The 27,370-nt window shown below is 40.8% G+C and overlaps 1 protein-coding gene across 1 annotated transcript; it reads left to right on the top strand.

The window, feature by feature from the left end:
• The first annotated feature begins 3,008 nt into the window (after positions 1-3,008).
• On the top strand, positions 3,009-26,345 carry LOC144682715 (dihydropteridine reductase-like). Its single transcript, XM_078545343.1, has 7 exons — positions 3,009-3,273; positions 3,567-3,659; positions 3,882-3,978; positions 4,690-4,830; positions 12,181-12,289; positions 15,074-15,157; positions 24,261-26,345. The coding sequence occupies exons 1-7, from the start codon at positions 3,187-3,189 to the stop codon at positions 24,364-24,366; spliced, it is 717 nt and encodes a 238-aa protein (XP_078401469.1). The 5' UTR covers positions 3,009-3,186; the 3' UTR covers positions 24,367-26,345.
• The last annotated feature ends 1,025 nt before the right edge of the window (positions 26,346-27,370 follow it).

Here is a 27,370-nt window from a genome sequence, read left to right as displayed (position 1 = left end):
TCAGTACTAATGGAAAAGAAGTCCTTATATAAAGGAGAACAGAACTGGAATTCCCTGTTGGCCATTTAGGGATTCTTTTCGAAAAAGCGTATGTAACCTAAATATATTCAATATTAAGAAAATAGAATGATTGCACACATTTCGGATATGCTAGGATTGTGACTGTTATATCGGGTGAGTAACGAGGTCATGAGTTCAACTCACCATAAAAAGTTGTGAAATTGAATTCAATCAATCTGACCATTTAAGAGTAAATGTTACAATGAAAGCTGCCCGAATGTTGTAAAAAGCCAATCGATTTACAAGCTAAATGACATTTATTTATTTAAAACTTTAAGAACATTATTTTTTATAACAAACCTTTGGCAATAGATTTTTTTTTTTGTTTTTTGATGCGCTGTGACAGATTTGGTGAAAACATGGGGAATAGAGAGAAAACAACAGAAAAAGAATATCATGCAGCTAGGATATTAACTGTAAATTACCGGAATATAAAACAACTCATGTCTTGTATTTGTTTTTAGTTTAAAGGTAGGCTGAGAGCGCAAGGAACAAACAGAGAGAAACAGTGAGAAAACAAATAGATGGCTTGTCCACTTGATGGTGGCAGTCACAAGTTAGTGAGGGCACTGGAGCTATCAAATATTGTGGAGTAAAAAGCAAAAAGACTGAAAAATGGTAGAAATCCAAAACAGAACAGAGACAGCTGGGAAGACACAATAGTTCAACCAGCATCAAGGTGGCCGTCCACAAGTCCATGTTGGTAATGCCTAGTGGGGGTGGTCACTCTGACTGCCTGCATCTCTTCCAAAATCTTGTCCGTGCACAGGAGGCCTTTGAGAGGACGCATGTGGTGTCCATTGGTTTGAATCTTTGCACAACCATACAAACATATGAATTAGGAGCAGGAATAGGCCACTCGACCTCTAAAGCCTGCTCCGCCATTCAATAAGATCACGGCTGATCTGATTTTAACCTCATATTCCTGCCTACCCCCAATAACCTTTCACCCCCTTGCTTATCAATTATCTACCTCTGCCTAAAAGATATTCAAGTACTTTGCCTCAACCACCTTTTGAGGAAGAGGGCATTACCATTGACCAGAAACTGAACTGGACTGGCCATATAAATACTGTGGCTACAAGAGCAGGTCAGAGGCTAGGAATCGTGCGACGAGTAACTCACCTCTTGGCTCCTCAAAGCCTGTCCACCATCTACAAGGCACAAGTCAGGAGTGTGATGGAATTTTGCCCACTCGCCTGGATGAGTGCAGTACCCACAACACTGAAGAAGCTGGACACTGTCCAGGACAAAGCAGCCCACTTGATTGGCACCACATCCACAAACATTCACTCCCTCCACCACCGATGTACAGTAGCAGCAACGTGTACTATCTACAAGATGCACTGCAGGAATTCACCAAAGCTCCTTAGACAGCAACTTCCAAACCCGCGACCACTACCACCTAGAAAGACAAGGGCAGCAGATAGATGGGAATATCACCAATGGGAGCTTCCCCTCCAAGTCACTCACCATCCTGGTTTGGAAATATATCATCATTCCTTCACTGCCGTTGGGTCAAAATCCTGGAACTCCCTTCCTAACAGCACTGTGGATGTGCCTACACCACATGGACTCCCACGGTTCAAGAAGGCAGCTCACCACCACCTTCTCAAGGGCAAGTAAGGATAGGCAATCAGCAAAGCCCACATCACTTGAATGAATTAAAAAAGAGAGAATTCCAAAGTCTCGCAACCCTCTGAGAGAAAAATCTTTCCTCATCTCTGTCCTAAATGGGTGACCTCTTATTTTGAAACAGTGACCTCGAGTTCTAGATTCTTCCACAAGAGGAAATATTCTTTCCACATTCACCCTGTCAAATCCCCACAGTACCTTATGTTTTAATCAAGTCACCTCTTACTCTTCCAAACTCCAGCAGATACAAGCCTAGCCTGTCCAACCTTTCCTCATAAGACAACCCGCCCATTCCAGTAAATCTTCTCTGAGCTGCTTACAATGCATTTACATGTTTCTTTAAATAAAGACACCAATAATGTACATGGTACTCCAGATGTGGCCTCACCATTGCCCTGCATAACTTAAGCATAACCTCCCTACTGTTGTATTCAATTCCCCTCTCAATAAATGATAACATCCTATTAGCTTTGCTAGTTACTTGGTACACCTGCATACCTGCCTTTTGTGATTCATGCACTAGGACACCCAGATCCCTCTGCACCTCAGAGCTCTGCAATCTCTCACCATTTAGACAATAGGCTTTTTTTTTATTCATCCTGCCAAAATGGACAACCTCACATTTTCCTACATTACACTCCATTAAACATATCTTTCCCACTCACCTAACCTATCTATATCTTTTTGTACCATTCTTAAATCCTCTTCACAACTTACTTTCCTACCTAGCTTTGTGTCATCAGCAAATTTAGAAACCATCCCATCCATCCCATCATCCAAATCATTTATATAAATTGTAAAGAGTTGAGGCCCCAGCACTGATCCAGTGGCACACCACTCGTCATATCCTGCCAACCTGAAAATGTGCCATTTATGTCTCCTCTCTGTTCCCTATTAACTAGCCAATCTTGTATCCATGCCAATATGTTATCCCCCTACACCATGGGCTTTTATTTTTCCGCAATAACCTTTGTTGAGGCACCTTATCAAATGCCTTCTAAAAATCTAAGTAAAGCACATCCACCAGTTCCCCTTTATCCATAGCATGTTACGAGGTACTGGAGGGCATGTGTGGACACCAGGAATAACATTGTTATTTAAATTCATATGTTCCTTTTGTTTTCAGGTTTAATTGCTTCTTTGTTGTGCCCCCTTTTGTTTTGTTTGATGACACTTGATGCCACCCATTGTCCTTACTGGTTTATTTAGAAAAAACATCTATGAAGAGAACAGTGACTCTCCTGCTATTCCTCAGTCCTTGACACTGTCACTTGTTTTTAAAAATATATTTGTAGTATGTAGTGAGACCTCCAGAGGGAGGGTGGTGCTAAGACAGGATGGACTCGGTTCTTCTTACGGGCTGTGCTTGGACTGCCTGATTTATTAAAGGTCTTTAGCTGACGTTTGGATATCTGTAGCCAGTCTGACAGCGTTTGAAGTGTGTGAGCAGGAGCTGATCTGATCTGATTTCAGAGAGAGAGAAAAATAACAATGGCAGCAGCTCATAAAGTTATCGTATACGGAGGAAAGGGAGCTCTGGGAACCAAATGTGTCGAGTTCTTTAAATCCAAGCACTGGGTATGTAGCAAATATAAGGAACGAGGATCTCCCAGGCGCACGGGAAAGGCGCGGATAATTTACTGGGGCAGTGAAAATAATGCTGCATATAGTTTCAGATTACAATTTGTCACTTGCCATTTTTAAAAATTAATTAAACGTTAAACGATGTCACTTGCCACCACACTAAATGCATTCGGTTAGTGACAAGTAAAACTACAGCCAGGTAACAGACAGGCCATGTGTTTATTTTCATTCCTGTCTGAATCTATATCACCATCTCGTTACCGTTCAATAACTTTTCTCGGTTGCAGTGGGTTGCTTCCATTGACCTCATATCTAATGAAGAAGCGAATGCGAATGTAATTGTGAAGATGAGCGAGTCCTTCACTGAGCAGGCGGATCAGGTAATGAATATTACAACAACTTACTGACAGATACAGTACAGGCGCGGAGCACGCAGTGAATGTTACAATAAATGTCACTGACAGATCCAGGCGGAGCAAATCATACCTTTATATTAGTTATAGATTATAATGTAGATGTTTGCACAATGTGAATTAGATATTCAGGTATCTAAATCGAGAAAAAATTCTATTAATATTAACATGTCACTCTCATTTCTATAGGTTACCACAGATGTTGCTAGTCTTCTTGGGGAACAGAAGGTGGATGCCATTATCTGTGTAGCGGGCGGATGGGCAGGTGGCAGTGCAAAGGCAAAATGTAAGTGCCTATATTTTATACTGTAAAAGCTTACATTTATATTTCATGGCTATGAGCAAAGAAAAACATTTTAAGTAAGTTCAATGATGTTGAATGAATACACGTTGGTGAGTTCTATTTTTGTCAATCATGTCTCACATTCGTCAACCTTCTCACACATGGCTTGAGTCAGTGATATGGATTCACCTTTTAAAAATCCCATATCTAATACTTTACTTATACATGGAAACAAATGCTGTTGTATTTATTCACCTCTAGTTTACATCAGCCTGAATTTACATTGTTTGCTCATGATTTACCCTAAATAATTCTCTACTTAGTGACCAATTGTGTACTTTAGCATGGAAAATAACAGTAAATATATTTCATAAACATTTTTAGATAGTTACTTACAGATATATGTAAATGGAAATTAATGTAGATCTGAAGATGTCTGTCCAACACAGTGTGGAATAATTGAATGGCTCAAGTTCTAACCAATGGCTGCACACCCTTGTGTTCAAGAAAATATTTTTCTGTAAAATATTTGGATTCCCTTCACTATATCCTTACTTATTTATAATGTACTACAGTAAAAAAATCTTGTAATGATTTTACAATACTTCAAAAACATGATTCCTTTACCCTTTAATTTTTTTTTGCTGCAGTTTTTTGTCTGCATATATTGTTCAATATAGCCAATCGGTGACTGATATTGTTTATTTCTCAAAGCTCTTTATAAAAATGCTGACTTGATGTGGAAACAGAGCATGTGGACATCAACAATCTCTAGCCATTTAGCTACAAAACATCTCAAAGATGGTGGCTTGTTGACACTGACAGGCGCAAGTGCTGCCTTGAATGGGACAGCAGGTGAGCAGAGCTTCTCCAATTACCCTTTGACACTATTAGCTGAACTCTATTATCGTCAATGTAAACACTCGCACCTATCGACTGTGTTAAATATTTTGAATCTACAGTTAAACCCTGTGACACAAAGTACCACCAGATATAGCATTTGTGTTATTTTAATTTTCTCGTGCATATTCACATTTGTATAAGTTATGATTGGACATCAGGTTGGAATGAGGCTCATAATTCATCACGCAGATCCATTTTTCATGCCCGGACAAAAGCAGGATAATGTGGATTTGTGCTTTTTAAAATTTTACTTCTATTCTAAATAATTGTAAAAGGACACTAAAGTTGTTTGAGGCATTGAGTCCCTTGTGGCAGATGGTGGAATAAACATTTCACTGGGTAAGCATTTTGTAAACTGTAAATGGATAAGTGAGCAGACACATTGGCCCTCAATGGGTGGGGGATCAAAGAGAGATAAGGTAGGTTGGAGGTGTCGGTGATCACAGGATATTGACTATGTGATAGTTAAGGGGAATGGGGTGGTTCGAATTGCATGGAGTGGGAAACAAGTTAGGTTGGGGAGACAAGAATAAACACTCCTGCTCACCTTGACCCCGAACATTGCTGGAAACTGGGAAACCTAGCTGGTTGACGTTAAAGCTGGAAGAGAGAAAAATCTGAGGCATGCAGATTTATTAAGATATTTAAATAAGCTGCCTCCTGGGTATGGGTTGGTTGCTCGTCTCTGACAGAAAGTGGGCAAGTTTGAAGCGGGTAAGATACAGGTTTGAGATTTTTAAAATCTTCGCATCTCACCCAGCCATTTTTGGTGGGAAAAGTTATTTCCAATAACACTGTAGACTTACTGTAACTTCTAGTTGAGCTATCTCTCCTGGATGATAGAACCTAATGAAAGAGCCACATCTGCTACACTAATCCATAATGTGGACTGGTCTGGATAGACTTCTGAACATGAATCTTTATGCGGCACTGTGCTCCTGCCTAATCATTGTCTTCCTCTGACCTTACTAACTCTCTCTGGCTTCTGATGGATTAACCAATTTAACAAGATGTGCTGAGAAATGGTTGTTTAAGTTTTAAAAAAAATTGGGACCAAAGAAGTGTAAATATTTGTTTCCTGAATTCATAGAGCTGTTGATAAATTGTATGTTAAAGCAAAACCCCGAAATGTTTCTATTTTAATTGATTGGCCTGGCTCTGACCTTGGATACATGTTTGTAAAGAATATGGATCGAGATGTATGTCAAAGTGAGTACTTATCTTAGTTTAATAATTGACAGAATTACATTGCTAATTTTACTCAAGTTTAAGCTATGACAACTTCAGTAGGATTTCTACATCAAAAATGAAAGAAAACCTAACCCAATAACTCCATATATCTTTTATTATAATCAGCATAATATTTTTGTAGAAAAATATTTTACTGATTACATGATGCAGCAAGTGCAGAGTATTAAAATCATTAAGGAAACTTATGTGGGTCAAAAGGGCTTTAAAAATCTATTTTCATGTTTATTACAGTTCTGAGATAATATTTAGGAAATAAATTTCCTATGTTAGTGTAAGTTTAATCTTTTGTTGCTGACTGATCAAGGGCCACACAGGTACAAGTGAGCAATAGATAAGCAAATCTGATTTATTCAGTTTAACATGGTAAGAACAAAAACGTGACACTTAACAAAGGTAGTGGTATATAGTTACATCACTCAAACGTGTGTTCTTGCTTCCCAATCGACTGTGGTACATGCCTCTTCACTGCGTCCTGTTGGCCAAAGATCTTGATGGTCAGTCTTGTATCCTCATTCCCAAAGATGTCGAACGTTCTCAGATGCCCCGATTTATGCCTCCCTTCCCTACCTTTTATTTGGTTATTGCCTATGTGACTGTTGCCTTACCCCTTGGTTCAGTGTTGCACTATTAGGTAAAACTCATGTCCAAGCAACATAATTGGGTTAAATTACTTCATTTTCCACCCATAACCACCAAGCAGGCCTGGGCATTCCTCACATCCTTTCAACAGGTATTCCTTGAAAACAGGTATTTCTGATACTGTTGCCCTAGACCTGCACGTGCAACTTGTGATTTCACATCTGATAGCAACAGCTTACAGGTCAACTTGCTACATCTTTTAGCTAAACTTAACTGCCATGCCTTGCAGTTACATTCTAATATACATCTTTAACAAACATATTCTGAACAATCATTAATGAAGCAAAAGAATTAAGATACAATAAAAGAATTAAAACAAGGTAAGTACAAGAAGAATATTACAGTGATTTAAATTAATAATCATTTATCATGACCTGGCCTTACAATTTTACATCCCAAATATGCTTATACAACACATTTCTTAGGTTACTGCACATTAGCAGAACATGGCAATATGGTAGTTCTTTCAGAATGTTATGGACAGGGATGAGAGAAAACTGAGCCCCGAGTTCCCATCCCTTGCTGTCCAAAATCAGTGGTTTTTTTGGGAAAGGAAGGTGTGTGCATGTTTCTCAACCTATGAGTGTGTTGTCAATATTTGAATAATCAGCACCAAGCTTTCGTGGGTTTAAATAAATAATATTATTTATTCTCGCATTCACCCAAAACGTCTATCACTCCTCTCTCTCTCTCTCTCTCTTTCTATCTATCACTCACACACACACGAAAAATTACAGGTAAAGAGGATAGTGCATTTTTACAGGTTATAAACAAAAGAACAGCTCATAGTTCACTCGTAGGAACAGCACTTGTTTGAGGGCCTGTTGAAGATGTTTACACTCCTAAAGAGTAGTCCAGGTGGAGTCATATATCAAGATTATTGCAGGACTTCCTCAAAGAGATGAGTGTTCAGCCGGTTACGAAGTGAGGCACATGGGGTTTCCTTACCAGGATGTCAAATTTCTCTACTGGTAGATGTTGAAAAGGAACCAGGCTAGGAGACTTTTAAGATGTTTAAAAAGTCACGACCCTACTGCCTTTTCTTGCCATTGATGTCCTGCAGCTGGAGTTCTATATGGACTGACCAGTTTCTCATTTGTGGGTTAAAAGATTTGTGATTTGAAGTCAGTTTCAGTCACATGATCAACTGCTTTTATCCACCCATTTTGGTTTGGAGCTCCAAAGCCATTGTACACCATGGGAGATAGATGATGTCCATTCACACCTACGAGTGATTAAATGGTTTCTGCACCTCTTTTGTTAAATATCGAGCTTGGAGACAGTGGCTCTAGGAGTCTATAGGTTTTGAGTTTTGGGTAAACCACAGACAATAGCGGGTGAATAATTGCAAACATTTCTTCGGAGTGGGGGGAGTTAAATTTAATTCAGAATGATGCAGCAGATTTAGATTTATGTAGAGTTGTGAGGTTTGACTTTGTCTTTAATCAGCAGAATGAAGAGCACTGTTGGGCCTAGTGAACTGTGACATCTTAATGCAGAATGTGAACAATTTGATTGTTCTGCTTTGCTTTGCAAATATTCAACTTCTATCAGTCACTACTTTTGGTGTTGGGACTTAAGGATTTGCTGTTTTGACTGGGAAATATGGAAACTGTTCCTTGTTCTATTAGATCTCCATGTGGTTAATTCCATTTTCAGGAAAACATCAAACATATGTTGCATTCATCTTGCTTTCAAAACAAATTTCGAAACAAACTTCTCGGATGTTTCCTTATGACAGAGAGTAATATTATACCTTGGTTACAATAAAATAATTGATATTGTGCTTATTTCTATGAATAACAACAGCACGTACAAAGAGTCACTGGGGCAAGGTTTCAATTGAATAGGAACTACACATCTTTGTTGCCTTATGAAGTATTATTTTTTCCAGATTTTACGACCAACATTCTTTCCTTTCCCTTATCGATTGAGAAAGAAGCCTGGAAAGTAAATGTCTGTCATTGTTTAGCTTTCATTTAAAAGAGTTAAATGTACAACAATATCTTGGATATTTACTTCTACACTGTAATATTTCAATTTGACTGTAAGTGTTCAAAAACCCAATCATCAGATTGGATAATTTGAATCCAAATACAGCTATACCTAGTTTTAAGTAGCCCTGAGTAGCGTAGCTCTGTTATTAAATAGTTAAAATATTACTACCCATTTATCTGTTTTACATACTATCTACCTCATTATAAATGGGAAATGGATGTAAAAGCTATTTTGTAACTGTCAGTATAGTTTCTGGCCCCACCCCACCTTGGAACATGCTTCTCCTGTCTGGCCAAGAATGCGTTCTTCTAGACCTGGGCCAAGGGCTCTACCTGTTCCGTGGCCACTTGTACTCTCACTAGCGCCAGGAGCCCAATTACTAATATTGTGTCCAGGATCCATCCAGGCCCTCCATAGCGCCCAATGGCCATAAGCATGATGGCGAAGCAGTGCGCCATGAGGATGACCACATTGCCCGGAGGCTGGTCGCTGGCTCTGCAGGAAGAAGCTGCCTTGTAACGGGACAAGCTGTGACCAGGAGGAAAATTAGTACCTGCAACTTGGTCATTCTAAGGAATGAAACAAATTAACATGAGTGAGTATAGGGGAAATTAATCTCTCAAAAATATGCCAACTACATGTGGGAGATGTATTTCATAGCTTTATTTCAAGCAATTGGGGGAAAAAAAAACTGTTCTCTTTGGTTCTTTGCCACATCACTGGGAATGTGGAAGATTTATTTACCTTGCGTTTTATTTATTTAATGTTTAGGTTACATATTGAAGTTAAAAATCTTGGCCTAGGAACACATTTCCTGATGTGACATACATTTAAATCAGAAAACTTGCTTTGACATAAGTAATTTTGATTTAAATAGTGGTTTCCAGAAATGCATCTACTACTTAAAACGGGGTATTCCAATACTTAAATCAATTAATACCACAACCACAGGACTCTGGTTGGATATTTTAAATGAAAACTATAGGCTTACTGCTTGTCACTTCAGCTGACATGATTCTTTTAGGATCTGTCGATTTTCAGGGATAACGATTTACAGTTATGAAGACAAACCTCAGAAGCTAGGCATGACAGCTGAGAAAGTTAGTGGCTGACCTGATGTTTGTGAAGAGTTATCATGAGGTAAATAGCAATAAAGGAAGATGGTGGCATAATAGTCATGTCACTGGACTAGTTATTCAGAGGCTCAGGCTAATGTTCTGGGGATTAGGGTTCAAGCTGGTGGAATTTAAATTCAGTTAAATCTGGAATATAAAGCTAGTCTCAGTTGTCATGCACACCATTACTATCATTTGTTGTGAAACATTTGGTTCACTAATGTCCTTTAGGGAAGGAAATCTGCTATTCTTACCCAATCTCATCTGCTTTTGGGCAGATTCACAGCAATTTGGTTGACTCTTAACTGCCCTCTGAAATGGCCTAGCAAGCCACTCAGCTGAGGGGCAATTAGGGATGGGCAACAAATGCTGGCCTTGGCCGTGACACCCACATCCCATGAAAGGATTGGTTGGTGAGATGGAAAGTGGGGAACAAATATAAGATGAACACAAAAATAATTGAAGTAGAAGTTAGAAAAAAAACCTTTTGAAAGAGGGTATTGGAATTTGTAACTCTGCTCCAAATTTGTTATTGAAGCACGGTTCATTAATTCTCACAAAAGGAAATTTGATAGTTCCTTCAAAAGGAGGAATCTTAAAGTGCATTTTATTGACAGTTGAAGCCACTATGTTGGCCAGAAATAAAGTAACTAACAGCTCTATCCAAACCTTGTAGACTTCTCTTGATGATGAAAGCACTATTGTACAATAGTTTTTCTGGTTGACATGCTTGTTATCTCTGGAAAATACCTCCTGAGCCCTGAAAAGTAGTGTGGTGTACAAAACATTGCATACCACATAAAATATGCATCCCTTGTGATCATCATATTTCATTTATAGTATTGTGTGAATAAACAGTTGGATTTTAACCTTGTAATCATTTACACAAATTCTATTGGGACTAGTTAAAATAATGTGAACTTGTAAAACGAATTAAATATGCTTGGTGATTCTCTGTGTAGTGGGTCGTTCAGGCCATTGGGCATAGCAGGTACAGAGATGGCCAACTGTTTCCTCATGGTCTTGTACACATTCCCGATGGCCAACCAAGAATAAAATTAACATTCAGCTTGTATATACCAGGAAATATTAACACTAGTTCCTGGTTTCTGTGATCATTTTCAATTTTTATTCCTACAGGAGCATTCACTAAAATGACCTAACAAAAAAGAAAACTCTGTTCAGGGTGGTTTTGACATCTTAATATAAGAAAGAATACAATTTCATTGACTTTTCCTCTCTTAATTGAATGCAATAAAGTGTAATTGAATGAGAACAGATTGGTGATTAGCAGGAGCAAAGTCCTTACGTGCTGAGTTGTAAATTTAGCTCAAAACTGACATTTCACCACTGAATTCAGTCTCTCCTCTGTGCACTTAATGAAAGGCTGGGATAAACTTCTTACTGCAGACCTTCAAAAGGCTCCCAAATCCTTCCCTTTAATGTCTCCTTCTTCTGCTTCTCCAGCTGCTTTTATTTTACTCACAGCTCCTTCACTGCATGGTTAGATAAGCCATGATTTAATTGAATGGCGGAACAGGCTCAAGATGTTGAATGGCCTGCAACTCTTCCTACCCCTCTGCTTTGTCATGCTCTGAATTTTGTTCATTAATATTAGAAGTCCAAAATGCATATAAATGTGTACTTTTGACATATTTGCCTGTATGTCGTATAAACTTTGATTCGCATTTTAACACACATTTTCAAAACTGCCAACTTTTTGTTTTGTTTTGGCGGTTAATTATTCTAACAACAACTCCCTGTGAAACCAATATATAGGTTGTGGCACTATGCTGATGGTGAATTGATTTTAGCTCCAGTGTGCTCGATCACATAAATGTCCAACCCAGTGAGTCTTGCTGGAAATTGTAGTAAAGACAGTATGATGTTTGCCTGTGATTCTGAATAAGCTGCTGATGTTTACCATTCAATTTCCTACATTGAAAATGGCAACATGGGCAAAGTATCAAAAGCTGCCGGTGCCATGAAACTGGTGTATTGGTAGGCTTGTAAAGTTTGAAACTGAGTCGTTGTCTTCAACAGAGAATAAAAAACAAAGCGAAAAAACCATATATCATGCCGCTTTAAAATATAGTTCATAGTTTATGCTGAAATCATTCAACATTTTATTTGAAATAAAAAACCATTTCATACAAGATCTATTTGAGAAACAAACGCTAATTCTTGTTTGAGTACACGCGTGTTCTAAAGAAATGATTCACAATGGTTTTCCTGTTCCATTTGTAGTGTTTTTGACTGTGGTAAGGTTTAGTTTTTAAATCCTCCTGTTCTCTTTTAGGGATGGTGGGCTACGGCATGGCAAAGGCAGCTGTTCATCAGCTCTGTCAGAGTCTAGCTGGAGAGAAAAGTGGAATGCCCCCTGGAGCTTCTGCTCTTGCAATTCTCCCGTAAGTGTCAATAATTACAGTTCCTAGGACTATACTGGACTTGATAATGTTCAGTTCCCCATTAGAGGAGAAAATTACTGGTGGCTTTCATAGTAGCATCTGGTGTAAAGTGACAGAGATCACAAGCTGCTATTTAGGATGTTGTTAGTGTTTTTTTTAACTTCGAAAAATGCTAAGCATCAAAACATTTTAGTGCTGTTTAAACACGTTTTTTTCAATGTGTTAATTATTCCACAGTTCTCTGAGAAGGCTCTATTTTGTGTATACATGTGTGTAAAAATGAGAGAACAAGCTTGTATTTATTTCATACCTTATTGCATCCCCTGGATTTACCAAAGTGCTTGACGCTAATTAATTACTGGGAGTTAATTGCTTATTTCCTTCTCGACACCTTAGTATGACTAGAACATTTATCTGTATCTTTTATCTGTAATTCCTCTGTTGATTCTTCTAAGCATTTTGGCTGCCGCTCTCAACCCTGAGGCCATTACTTAATTCTTTTCCTCTTGGCCTATCTCTGATCCTTCACTCCTTATCCAAAACTCAGCTACCCGTATCCTATCCTGCACAAAGTCCTACTCGCCCATCATGACTTTGCTTGTTGACTTATGTTGGTTGATGCCCCACAATGCCTCAGAATTAAAATTCTTAGACTCATAGACGTTTACAGCACAGAAGGAGGCCATTCGGCCCATCGTGTCTGCGCCGGTCAACAAAGATCTGACTACACTAATCCCATTTTCCAGCGGTTGGCCCATAGCCCTGGAGGCTATGGCAATGCAAGTGAATATCTAAATGTTGATGGTGGAGGAATTCAAAGATGGTAATGCCATTGAATGTAAAAGGGAGAGGTTTAGATACTCTCTTGTTGAAAATTGGCACTTGTGTGGCGTGAATGTTACTTGCCACTTATAAGCCTATGCCTGAATGTTGTCCAGGTCTTGCTGCATGCGGACACGGACTGTCTCATTATCTGAGGAATCTCGAATGGTACTGAATCATTGGTGAACATCACCATTTTTTGACCTTACGTTGGCGGGAAGGTCATTGATGAATAGCTGAAGATGGTTGGGCCTAGAACACTATCCTGAGGAACTCCTGTAGTGATGCTCTGGGGCTGCGATGACTGTCTTCCAACAGTGGAATTTCCCCTAATTCCTAGTGCCTACAATATTGCTACGTCTCCTTGATACCATACTCGATCAAATGCTATCTCGATATTAAGAGCAGTCAGTCTCACCTCACATTTTGAATTTGGCTCTTTTGTCCATGCTCGGACGAATGCTAGAATGAAATCTAGATCATCTAAATCCTAAAATCAGCTTTAAATCCCAGATCCTATCCATCACCAGGATGGATAGCTTACTTCTACCTTTGCAATGTTGCTCCCTGAGACACAATTCTTTGGACATGATTTTGCCAGTTCGGTACTCAACTGCTTCAATGTTCGTATGTATCGCCTCCTAATTTCCACCATCCAGAAGCTTGTTTAAATCTGCACGTATCCTTGAATAAGTGACACTTTTCCATCACCTCCATCCTTGATGACCTATACGGGCTTCCCAGTTCCCAATATCTTGTTTTCAAAATCCTTGTCTTCATGTATAAATGCTGCTTTGTCTCATCAAACTTTGCAATCTCCTTCAATCCCATATTCCCTCCCATAACTCTGGCTTTGGCCCATAGTGCATTCCATCCTTCCTGGGTGTATCTGCTCTGGCTCAGTTGGTAGCACTCTCACTTCTGAGGCACAAGGTTCTGGGTTTAGGTCCTTCTCCAGGACTTGAGCACAAACATCTAGCTGACACTCCAACGCAGTAGTGAGGGAGTGTTGCACTGTTGGAGGTGCCGTCTTTCAGATCTGATGTCTGCCTCTTGGGTGGTTGTAAAAGATCCCATGGCACTATATTGAAGAAGAGCAAGGGAGATATCTACAGTGTCCTGGCCAATATTTATCCCTTAATCAAAATCACAAAAACAAATTTTCTGGTTATTAACATATTTCTTTTACGGGAGCTTGCCGTGTGCAAATTGGCTGCCCTGTTTCCTACATTGCAACAGTGATTGCACTTCGAAAGCACTTCATTGACTGTAAATCTATTTGGCATATGCTGAGTTTGTGAAAAGCAATATATAAATACAAGTCTGTCTTTCTTGCGCCCCATTACTGATGGCAGACCAAGTTTAACTGTCTCAGTGCTACTCTCTGGAACTGCCTCCCTAATTATCTCCACCACTATGCTTTACTTTTCACATTAAAATAACTTCCTCAAAACCCATCTCTTTGGCATAGCCTTCGGGTACATCTCCTAATCTCTTTCTTCCGTGCTATATGTCCATTTCCATTACACCTATTGGTGAAATATGTTTTTGTGAAAAGCAAGTTTTTGTTAAGGCAAGCACATTTGCTAAACTATCTTTGCAAAATTTTGCAAGTTCCTGAGGAACTTATCTTTGGGGTCAGTGAGGATTTCAATCTGTTATATCCTGGTAGCCTTGTTAGAGTAACTGATCACAATCTGCTTTCATCCTGCTTTCCAAGTGCTGTAAATGGAATAGGCATAAAATAAAAGCATGGACTTACAACTCGGGCTAAAATTGCAGTGCAGGAAAAATAGAATTGAATTCATTTCCAATTTGAAATGGGTCAATAGAAGCCTGAAGTGTGAGTATACTTTTAAATTGCCAATTTCTGGACAATCTGGCATTCTCAGGTCTTCACCATGGTAACATAACATATGTATGATACAAAGGGCTTTCAACACAATTTAATTTCTTTTGTAGTGTTACCTTGGATACACCGATGAACAGGAAATCAATGCCTAATGCAGATTTCAGCTCCTGGACACCATTAGAATTTGTTGCTGAGTGAGTATCCAGCAAGATCAAATTGTCTGTAATCATTTCATGTCTGTTTGTTACTGTCTGGTTTTTATTTGTCTGTCCAATGTCCAGGCTCCAGTTGAGAGGTTTATTTGTCTGGCTTAGCAAGGGCCACAAATTGTACACATTATTATCAAGGACAGCTGACCTTTCTGAAAGACATTTTCTGTCTTTGGTGACTCATTTACAAATGCCGGAGCGATTCAAGGAAATTAATAATTTTGCATCAGTGACAGCAAGTGGGAAAATCAGATAATCTTTTTGCATAAGTTGAGATCTTGCTCTTAAAAACATGTTGAATTCAACATCTTATGTCCACAGTAAAATCTCTTTTTTCATTAATTTAATTAGAATATAACTCTTATAATACTTTTTTTTGTTGAGCTCCTTTTTTTAATCAAAATAAGCCAGCCCTGTCAACCCTGCAAAGTCCTTCTTACTAACATCTTTGGGTTTGTGCCAACATTGGGAGAGCTGTCCACAGACTACCCAAGCAACAGCCTGACATTGTCTGTAAGGTATGATTCTGTAAGTATGACTATGTTCCAGCCACCACCATCACCATTCCTGTGTATGCTTTGTCCCACTGACAGGACAGACCCACCAGAGTTGGTGGCACGGTGGTGTACAGTCAGGAGGGAGTTGCCCTGAGAGTCCTCAACATTAACTCTGGACCCCATGAAGTCTCATGGCATCAGGTCAAACATGGGTGAGGAAACCTACTTCCCCCACTGCCCCGCCATCCCCCTTCAACTGATGAATCAGTGCTCCTCTATGTTGAACATCACATGGAGGAAGCACTGAAGGTGGCAAGGGTGCAGAATGTACTCTGGGTGGGGAACTTCAATGTCCATCACCAGAGTGGCTCGGTAGCACCACTACTGACTGAGCTGGCCGAGTCCTAAATGACATAGCTCCTAGACTAGGTCTGCGGCAGGTGGTGAGGGAACCAACAAGAGGGAAAAATATACTTGACTTCATCCTCACCAACCTGCATGCCACAGATGCATCTGTCCATGACAGTATTGTTAGGAGTGACCACCACACAGTCATTGTGGAGACGAAGTCCAGCCTTCAAATTGAGGATACCCTCCATCGTGTTCTGTGGTACTACCACCATGCTAAATTGGATAGATTTTGAACAGATCTAGCAACTCAATACTGGGCATCCTTGAGGCACTGTGGGCCATCAGCAGCAGCAGAATTGTACTCGAACACAATCTGTAACCTCATGGCCCAGCATATCCACCACTCTACCATTACCACAAAGCCAGGGGATCAACCCTAGTTCAATGAAGAGTGCAGGAGGGCATGCCAGGAGCAGCACCAGGCATACCTAAAAATGAGGTGTCAACTTGGTGAAGCTATAAAATAGGACTACTTGCATAAGCAGCAAGTGATAGACAGAGCTAAGGGATCCCACAACCAACGGATCAGATCTAAGCTCTGCAGTCCTGCCACATCCTCATCCTCAATGATGGAAGAGCCCAGCACAGCAGTGCAAAAGATAAGGCTGAAGCATTTGCAACAATCTTCAGCCAGAAGTGCCAAGTGGAGTGCCATCTCAGCCTCCTCCGGAGGTCCCCAGCATCATAGATGCTAGTCTTCAGCCTATTCAATTCACTCCACGTGAATATCAAGAAATGGCTGAAGGCACTGGATACTCCAAAGGCTATGGGCCCTGACAATATTCCGGCAATAGTACTGAAGAGCTGTGCTCCAGAACTTGCTGCACCCCCTAGCCAAGCTGCTCCAGTACAGCTACAACACCGGTATCTACCCGGCTATGTGGATAATTGCCCAGGTGTGCCCTGTACACAAAAAGCAGGACAAATCCAACCCGGCCAATTACTGCCCCATCAGTCTACTCTCCATCATCAGTAAAGTAATGGAAGGGACCATCAACAGTGTTATCAAGCGGCACTTGCTTAGCAATAACCTACTCACTGATGCCCAGTTTGATTTCCGCCAGGGGCTGATTCATCAGCTGAGGGAGGACGGTAGATGGTAATCAGCAGGAGGCTTCCTTGCCCATGTTTAACCTGATGCCATGAGACTTCATGGGGTCTAGAGTCGATGTTGAGGACTCCCAGGGCAACTCCCTCCTGACTGTATACCACTGTGCTATCACCTCTGCTGGGTCTGTCCTGGTGGTGGGACAGGACATACCCAGGGATGGTGATGGTGGTGTCTGGGACATTATCTGTAAGGTATGATTCCGTGGGGATGACTCTGTCAGGCTGTTGCTTGACTAGTCTGTGAGACAGCTCTTCCAATTTTGGCACTAGCTCCCAGATGTTAGTAAGGAGGACTTTGTAGGGTCGACACGGCTGCGATTGCCATTGTCGTTTCCGGTGCCTAGGTCGATCCAATACCTAGGTCAATGCCGGGTGGCCCATCTGGTTTCATTCTTTTTTTGTGTCTTTGTAATGGTTTGTTACAACTGAGTGGCTTGCTAGACCATTTCAAAGGGCATTTAAGAGTCAACCACATTGCTGTGGGTCTGGAGTCACATGTAAGCCAGACCAGGTAAGGACGACAGTTTTCTTTCCCTAAAGGACATTAGTGAACCAGATAGGTTTTTACAACAATCGACAATGGTTTCATGGTCATCATTGAACTTTTAATTCCAGATTTTTTATTGAATTCAAATTCTACCATCTGCCGTGGCGGGATTCATTACCCTGGGTCTCTGGATTACCAGTACAGCGACAATACCACTATGCCAAGGCCTACCCCTTGGGGGATGGGGGGACGGTTGTTGGAGGTCAGTTAACTCAGCTCCAGGACACGTGCAGGAGTTCCTCAGGGTAGTGTCCTTGGCCCAACTGTCTTCAGCTGCCTCACCAATGACCTTCCTTCCATCATAAGGTCAGAAGTGGGGATGTTCGCCGATGATTGCACGACTCCTCAGATGCTGAAGTAGTCCGTGTCCATCTGCAGCAAAACCTGGACAACATTCAGGCTTGGGCTGACAAATAACATTTGCTCCGCACAAGTGCCAGGCAATGACCATCGCCAACAAGAGAGAATCTAACTATCTTTCCTTGACATTCAATGCCATTACCATTTCTGAATCCTCTACTATCAACGTCCTGGGGGTTATCATTGACCAGAAACTGAACTGGACCAGCCACATAAATACTGTGGCTACAAGAGCAGGTCAGAGGCTAGGAATTCTGCAGAAAGTAACTCACCTTCTGATTCTCCAAAGCATGTCCGCTATCTACAAGGCACAAGTCAGGAGTGTGATGGGATACTCTCTACTTACCTGGATGAGTGCAGCTCCAACAACAGTCAAGAAGCTTGACATCATCCAGGACAAAACAGCTTGCTTGATTGACACCCCATCCACAAACATTCACTCCTTCCACCACCAATGCAGTGTCAGCAGTCGGTTCCATCTACAAGATGCACTGCAACAGCTCACCAAGGCTCCTTAGACAGCACCTTCCAAACCTGTGACCTCTCCAACCTAGAAGGACAAGGGCAGCATATGCATGGGAATACCACCAGCTGCAAGTTCCTTTTCAAGTCACTCACCATCCTGACTTGGAAATATATCTCCATTCCTTCACTGTCGCTAGGTCAATATCGTGGAACTCCCTTCTTAACATCACTGTGGGTGTACCTACACCACATGGGCTGCAGCGGTTCAAGAAGGTAGCTCACCACCACCTTCTCAAGGAAATTGGGATGGGCAATAAAAATACTGGCCTAGCCAGTGATGTCCACGTCCCGTGAAAGAATTAAAAAAAAATATTGCCTTATTTCCACTCCCCACCATCCTAGTTGTTTCCAAATTGAGGAGAGGCACTTCCTCAAATGGGCATCGACATATTCTGTACCCATATTCCTTAGTCTCAGCACAAGAATGCATTGGTCGAAGTATTTCTGTGTCCTGTCGCTTGGTAGTAGAGAAGTTGAATATTGCTGAAAAGAGGACCATGTTCATGAAGCTTTTGCATGCATCAGGACAAACACAAGAATGCCAAATTTCAAACAATCAATTTATACTACAGGAGAAAAGGGTGCTGGTTGTTGAAAGTCAACTCAGAGTCAACTTGCCAACCACTCAGCAACCTCCTCTCCTATAATATAAATTCTTGTGATATTTCTGCATACCTAATTGGCTAATCCAGAGGCCCAGACTAATGCCCTGGGGCATGGGTTCAAATATCACCATGGCAGCTGCAAGGTAAATTATTAACTCTGGCTTTAAAAGGCTAGTCTCAGTAATAGACCATGAAACCATTGTTGATTGTCGTAAAAACACACCTACTCCATTGCTGTAACTTTAGTATAACTTTACTAGAAACCCTGCTTATATGCAGCAGAGTTGAAGAAGCCCTGAGAAAATTTGCCCCTATGTTTTCGAAGTGCATCCTACAAAGGAAAGCTCCAGTACATGCATCTCAAGTAAAATTCAGGTACACATTTGAAACAGAGTGCACTTGCCATTAAGTACTGCTCAGGTATCCTGCCCTTACGCACGACCCTGATACTTTCCTTCGGGCAGTATGCGCCAGCAGTGCTGAGTCTGATTGTGGGCCCCACAAGAGTTTGTACTCCTACAAAGCAGAGCTGTGCATGAACTAGAAATAACTTGTGTTTATGTAGCACATCCATCGGGTTCATAGCATCCCCAAAGCACTTTACAATCAATGGATTACTATTGAGGTATAGTCACTGATCTGTAGGCAAATTTGACAGTTAGCTTGTATACAGCAATGCTCAGCAAACAGAAAATGTGTGCATCAGTGCAGAAACTGGCCTATTAAATGCTGACCAATTAGACCACTTGCTTATCACACGTTTAACCAGATAAAACACACACCAGCTGGCTGGTTTGAAAAAAAGAAAATATATAAAATGAGAATTTAATAAATATAATACAACAAGGTCCATTTTATAGAGATGTCCTACTAACAGCCAGCCTTCTCCAGCGATCATGGATTTTGGAAAATAACAGGTGCTGTACCCAAGATTTTTTGTTCAATTTAATTGGAGTGAAATTAGTGGTTAGTGAAGTGCTCATGCTGTTATTTATGTGAATTTGAATACTGGTGAAGTGGTGGCATACTGGTAACATCACTAGACTAGTGATCCAAAGGCCCAGACTTATGCCCTGGGGCATGGATCCAAATACCACCATGGCAGCTGCTGGAACTTTAAAAAAGTTAAATTATTAACTCTGGCTTTAAAAGGCTAGTCCCAGTAATAAACCATGAAACCCCCATGTCGATTGTTGTAAAAACCCATCTGATTCACTGATGTCCTTCAGGGAAGGAAATTTGCTGTCCTTACCTGGTCTGACCTACATTTAACTCAAGATCCAGAGCAATGTGGTTGACTCTTAAATGCCTTCTGAAATGCCCTAGCAAGCCACTCAGTTGTATTAAACCACAATAGAAGAGTAGTTAAGGAATGAAACCAGATGGCCCACCTGGCATCAACCTAGGCACCAGAAATGACAATGGCACACACAGCCCTGTCAACCCTGCAAAATCCTCCTTATATTGGGGGCGTGTGCCAAGATTGGGAGAGCTGTTCTAAAGACTGGTCAAGCAACAGCCTAACATGGTCATACCCACAGAATCACACCTTACAAATAATGTCCTAGACACCACCATCACCCTGAGTTGGTGGTACAGTGGGATGGAGTTGCCCTGGGAGCCCTCAACATTGACTCTGGACCACATGAATTCTCATGGAATCAGGTCAAACATGGGCGAGAAGACCGCCTCTGATTACCACCTAGCTGATGATCAGTACTCCTCGGTATAGAACACCACTTGGAGGAAGCATTTTGGATGGCAAGGGCACAATGTACTCTGGCTGAGGGACATCAATGGCTACTAAGCAGCTGGCTGAGTCCTAAAGGACATAGCTGCTAGACTGGGTCAGTGGTAGGTGGTCAACTAGAGAGAATAACTTACTTGACCTCACCTTCACCAATCTATCTGCTGCAGATGCATCTGTTCATAACAGTATCGGTAGGAGTGATCACCACACAGTCCTTGTGGAGACGAAGTCCCTTCATCACACTGAGGATACCCCCCCCATTGTGTTGTGTGGCACTACCACCATTTCGAACAGATCTAGCAACTCAAGACTGGGCATCCATGAGGCACTGTGGCCATCAGCAGCAGCAGAATTGTACTCGAACACAATCTGTAACCTCATGGCCTGGCGTATCTCCCACTCTACCACTATCATCAAGCTGGGGGATTAACCCTAGTTCAATGAAGAGTGCAGGAGGACATGCCAGGAGCAGCACCAGACATATCTAAGAATGAGGTGTCAACCTGGTGAAGCATGCCAAACAGCTTAAGCAGATGTGATACTCAGAACTAAGTGATCCCATCAGTCAACACATCAGATCTGAGCTCTGCAGTCCTGCCATTCCCAGTGGAGAATGGTGGTGGACGATTAAATGACTAACTGGAGGAGGAGGCTCCACAAATATCCCCATCCTCAAAGATGAGGGAGTCCAACACATCAGTGCAAAAGACAAGGCTGAAGAATTTGCAACCGCCTTCAGTTGAAAGGGCTGAGTGGGTGATCCATTTCTGCTCCCTCTTGAGGTCCCCAGCATCACAGAGGCCAAGCTTCAGCCAGTCCGATTCACTCCACATTATCAAGAAATGGCTGAAGGCACTAGATACTGCAAAGGCTATTTACCCAGACAACATCCCGACAATGGTCCTGAACTAACTCCAGAACTAGCAGTGCCCCTAGCCAAGCTGCTCCAGTACAGCTACATTACTGGCATCCACCCAGCTATGTGGAAAATTGCCCAGTTACGTCCTGTCCACAAAAAGCAGGACAAATCCAATACAGCCAATTACCGCCCTTTCAATTTAATCTCAATCATCGGCAAATTGATGAAAGGGGTCATCAACAGTGCTATCAAGTGACATTTACTCAGCAACAACCTGCTCACTGACACTCAGTTTGGGTTCCGCCAGGGTGACTAAGCTCCTGACCTCATTACAGCCTTGGTTCAAACATGGACAAAAGAGCTAAACTTCCGAGGTGAGGTGAGAGTAACTGCCCTTAACATCAAGGCAGCATTTGACTGAGTGTGGCATCAAGGACCCCTAGCATAATTGGAGTCAATGGGAATCTGGGGAAATCTCTCTGCTGGTTGGTGTCGTACCTAGCACAAAGGAAGATGGTTATGGTGGTTGAATGTCAATCATCTCAGTCCTGGGACATCACTGCAGGAGTTCCTCAACATGGTTTTCAAGGCCCAACTACTTTCAGCTGTTTCGTCAATGACCTTCCCTCCCTCATAAGGTCAGAAGTGGGGATGTGCGCTGATGATTTACAATGTTCAGCACCATTCATGACGCCTCAGATACTGAAGCAGTCCATACCCATATGCAGCAAGACCTGGACAACATTCAGGCTTAGGCTCATACATAGCAAGTAACATTCACGTCACACAAGTACCAGGCAATGACTATCTCCAACAAGAGAGAATCTAACTATCGCCCCTTGACGTTTAATGGCAATACCATCACTGATTCCCCCATTATCTACATCCTGGGGGTTGACCAGAAATTGAACTGGACCAGCCGTATAAATACTGTGGCTAGGAATTCTGCAGCGAGTAACTCACCACCTGACTCCCCAAAGCCTGTCCACTATCTACAAGGCACAAGTTAGGGGTGTGATGAAATACTCTCCACTTGCCTAGATGAGTACAGCTCCAACAACATTCAAGAAGCTTTATATCATCCAGGACAAAGCAGCCCGCTTAGTTGGCACCCTATTCACCACCTTAAACATTCACAATCTCTGCCACTGACGCACAGTGGCATCATTATGTACCATCTACAAGATGCACTAAGGGTCCTTCAACCGCACCTTCCAAACCCGCCACTTCCACCATCTAGAAGGACAAGGGCAGCAGATACATGGGAACACCACCACCTGGAAGTTCCCCTCCAAGTCACTCACCATCCTGACTTGGAAATATATCACCATTTCTTCACTATCGCTGGGTCAAAATCTTGGAACTCCCTTCCTAACAGCACTGTGGGCATACCTACATGGACTGCAGCGGTTCAAGGATGCGACTCACCACCACCATCTCAAGGGCAATTAGAGATGGGCGATAAATGCTGGTCTAGCCAGTGACCCCCCACATGCCATGAAAGAATAAATAAATTAAAAAAACAATATCTGGTTATAATTTTTAGTTCCCCTTATGGAACTTCTGAACTGTTGTGCATGGAATTACAAGCATCATAGAATAATAATAGGTTGATGAGGATGCCATTTTTTCCATGCTCACTGTTATCATCTGCACACTGACCACTGAGCACTCAAATCCCATTTCCCTGCTCTTTCCCATTTAGTGCTTTCAATAGGCATCGTGTGTGCGCTTTGCATTATCCTTTTCCTATTTGTCTTGATCTTCAGATGCTGCATCCCAACACTGCATTCCCTTTCACTTGGAGCATGGTGTGCACTGGACTCTTCTAGTCAGTGTAGTGCTTTGTTTGGTGAAAAGAGAGCTGTTATTTCTAATGGAAAGACATTTCCCCCTTCTTGAGATTAAATATTCTACAACTACTTTGTGATCTGTCAATAGTCGAACTGACAACTGCCCAACTTCCCTGGTCAGAGCAGACCAACCAGATGATCAGTTGTGGGCCTCCCAACTCTCCTGAATTATGTATCCAGTGCAGTAGCCCAGGGTCAACCTCAAATATGACTGATCCACTGCATTTATATTTTATGGAGCAATTTTGGGACAGTTGTCTCCCTATCTTACTCAGAAATTTAGTAATTTCAAAAAAGTTGAAGGTATGGTGCATTCAGGGTTGTTTGAAAACTTAAGAAAATTCATATGAACAGATGAATTAGGAGCAGGAGTAGGCCACTTGGCCCCTCGAACTTGCTCCGCCATTCAATAAGATCGTGGCTGATCTGATTGTCACCTCGACCCCACATTCCTGCCTTCCCTCGATAACCTCTCACCCCTTCATTTTGAAGCTTTGGCAAATCTCCCTTTTCTTGTGTTTTAAGAAACTATTCTGTTTTTCATAATGAGTATTTTTGTATATTTTTCCAGAACCGTATTTAATTGGACCGATAAGGAAACCAGACCTACTTCAGGAAGCCTTATTCAGCTTATTACGACTGGAAGCAAAACTGAACTGATTCCTGCTCAACTTTAAGATGGAATTACTATTATAAAAGCACTAACATGGAAATCAGTTTGATTTTTTTCTGAAGTGCCATTTAGCATGTTCAGTCGGAGTTGAATGATAGCAGTCTCAATTTGGTGGGAAGGGGAAGAATTAAATACTTGATTTCAACATTACATTTCACTGATGACTGGTTCCCGTATCTTGCCAGTTTCTCCATTTAATGATTTGGACTCCCCTTTGCCACTTTATTTTTTCTTTCAAATCTTTTTTTTGATGCTATTACTTACTTTTTCTCTTTTTGATGCACAATGAATCCACAGAGTTATTTGAAATCAGAAGGTAGTTTGGACAATGCAAGTCAACTGTCACTGCCCTAATCGTTCTAATATCTTGTTTACTTGTGAGATAGATATACAGTTTAACTCTATCATTGAGTATTTTTTTGTAATTAAGCCCTGCTCAATGTCAAAATACCCCATTTAAATATGCAAATTGATTTCAACAAATGGTATAACTCACTCCTCCAACAAGTTTAAACAAATCTCAGAGTTCTAAATAGGATGAACAGCTTGAAGAGAATCTCTACTCAAAACCTGATGACAGAAGTGAATTATTTTGACCTAATGCAACAGGTTATTCTAAGTAGAGGCATAACATAGGAAATAAATTTGTTCGATTCAATTGAACTCATCACAATTGCATTGAAATTTTACCCCGAGTGTAAACTGGGGCATTGATGGAGGGCAATACCAAACACTCAGATTTTTAAGATTGCCAAATCATGAAAGAAAGAAGGAATATAAAAGAACATTTAAATAATATAAATATGTATGTACACATATGAACACAACTAAAGGTAATATCCATGTCATTATAACAGAAAGACATTACCAGAATCTTTCAATGAACAGACCAGCCACAGATACTGACTGCATTGATTTTTATCACACCTCATTGCATTCACCCTTTTGCATCTCGGTAATTGTACTTGTCCCTAAAAGAGCAGGACACTTAAATAGGCTTTACTATTCTTTAAGTCTCAATACTTAACATTAATTCCAAGGTTGAAAGTACCAATATTGAAATATACTAGAAGAAAATGCTATCAGTTAATCCCAACAATCTCATTTAATATTCAGATGTTTGTGAAGCTGTCGTGTTTATTGATGCAAATCATGATTTGTTTATCCCATACTTCTCAGCAGGAATATGAGAAACGTTGTTTATTTTAAGGGTTTTTTTTTTAGATAAGTGATTCAAAACTTTCAATCAGTTTGCGCAATTAATTTAACACCTAAGTTATCAAATTATGGTTTATGTATGTATTTGTAAATGACGTGAATAAAAAGATGGTAGTTAAACATAGGAGGTGTATATTTTGTTCATCGATTTCCCCAGCCCTGTTTTCCAATTAAGAGGCAAGTAAGTAACTTGCTGCTAGGTATATGCAATTACTCTAGAACTAGTTACCAGAAGGTTTGGGCAGATGCTTCGGTCAAGATGCCATTTAATTACTTTTAATTGTTTCCTCTTTCTGTGGAAATGCCTCCCATTCCCTTTTCATGCCCTAGGCCAGCAAATTGAGGTAAAAAACTTGTGTGGGAAAAACTGTGTGGACGAATCCATTCTAATTACATGGAAAAAGTATTTTAAAAATATTAAAACTTACAAAAGTGTCACCAAGTGCGAAAATAAAAAGGAAACATTTTTCGCTGCAATGGTTTTACAATCCAGTCTGTATGTTAGGTGATGATACGTTTCCTTTTTAAAAATTCTTAAGTGCTCTAGTTTTGTTTGCCTGCATAACTATACGTGAGTGCTCCTGTGTATGACAGTACCAATACAAACATCATACTGCTTTACACAAATGTATTTTTGTACCATGTTGCCCTGTGCACCTTGACGCTTAATGTGTTGTGTAAAATGGAGATATTAGGATCATTGATATTTGTATGTCAGCCTTGTAACCCATGAATAAAACAAAAATGTACTTCCTTGTTTATTCACTTTTCAATGCATTGAAGATATTTTTGAGGCTTTTGGAAAATGATTGAGACAATTGCACACGTTCAACAGAACTGCCAGTCCCAAAGATAACACTTTAAATAAAAGCAAAATACTGCGGATGCTGGAAATCTGAAACAAAAACAAAGATTGCTGGAAAAACTCAGCAGGTCTGACAGCATCTGTGGAGAGGAAGACAGAGTTAACGTTTCGTGTCCATATGACTCTTCATCAGAACTGTTCTGATGACGAGTCATACAGACTCGAAACATTAACTCTGTCTTTCTCTCCACAGATGCTGTCAGACCTGCTGAGTTTTTCCAGCAATTTTTGCTTTTATAATGCTTTAAAGGTTATCTGCTCAATTAATGCTTCCTATCCTATAAAATTAGAGTTGAAAACATTTTCCTTACCATAAAATAGTTTATTGCATGTACACTTTCAAATGAATGACAAAAGCAGTTTAATTCCACATTTGTTGACTAGCCCTCCCTTGTGTATTTTTGGGCTCTTTATAGCCATCCTTTAAAAAGAGACACGTTTTGGGGTATTTTCCCCTTTTCACTTACCTCTTTTGAGTTTTCTTTCCTTGAGCACCATCTTTAGTGTTAACAACAGGGAGGTGACCTGTTTGCAGGGCTCTGCCAGTGCCATTTCATGTCTGCCAACCAGAAGGTACAAGAGCACTGACTCTCCAGCCAGGAAGTTACCAGTTCAATACTATTTTCATTGTAAGGAAAATCTATCTTGTACATTTCATAGGGTAGGGAGCTCTAATAGGTGTGAGGGTCAGAAATAGGGATGTAGCTTTCAACGAGATGCTGCCAGAGATTGGGAACCCGCCAGGTGGAATATTAAAGGAGTACAGCCACTTCTCATCACTTTGGTTCAAAGGTTCCAAGGAACAGAGAGCACACTGTACTCCCATTGAGAATCCTACTCATTTCTGTTGGTGCCATATTTGAACTGACCACTGGACAATCTACTGAAACATGAAGCTTGCATTTAAGTAAAGCCTTTAATGTAA

Source organism: Cetorhinus maximus, chromosome 1 (genome assembly GCF_964194155.1).
Source record: "Cetorhinus maximus chromosome 1, sCetMax3.hap1.1, whole genome shotgun sequence".
Taxonomy (NCBI): Eukaryota; Metazoa; Chordata; class Chondrichthyes; order Lamniformes; family Cetorhinidae; genus Cetorhinus; species Cetorhinus maximus.
Note: the sequence above shows the minus strand (reverse complement) of the source record. Positions and strands in the feature narration are given on the sequence as shown.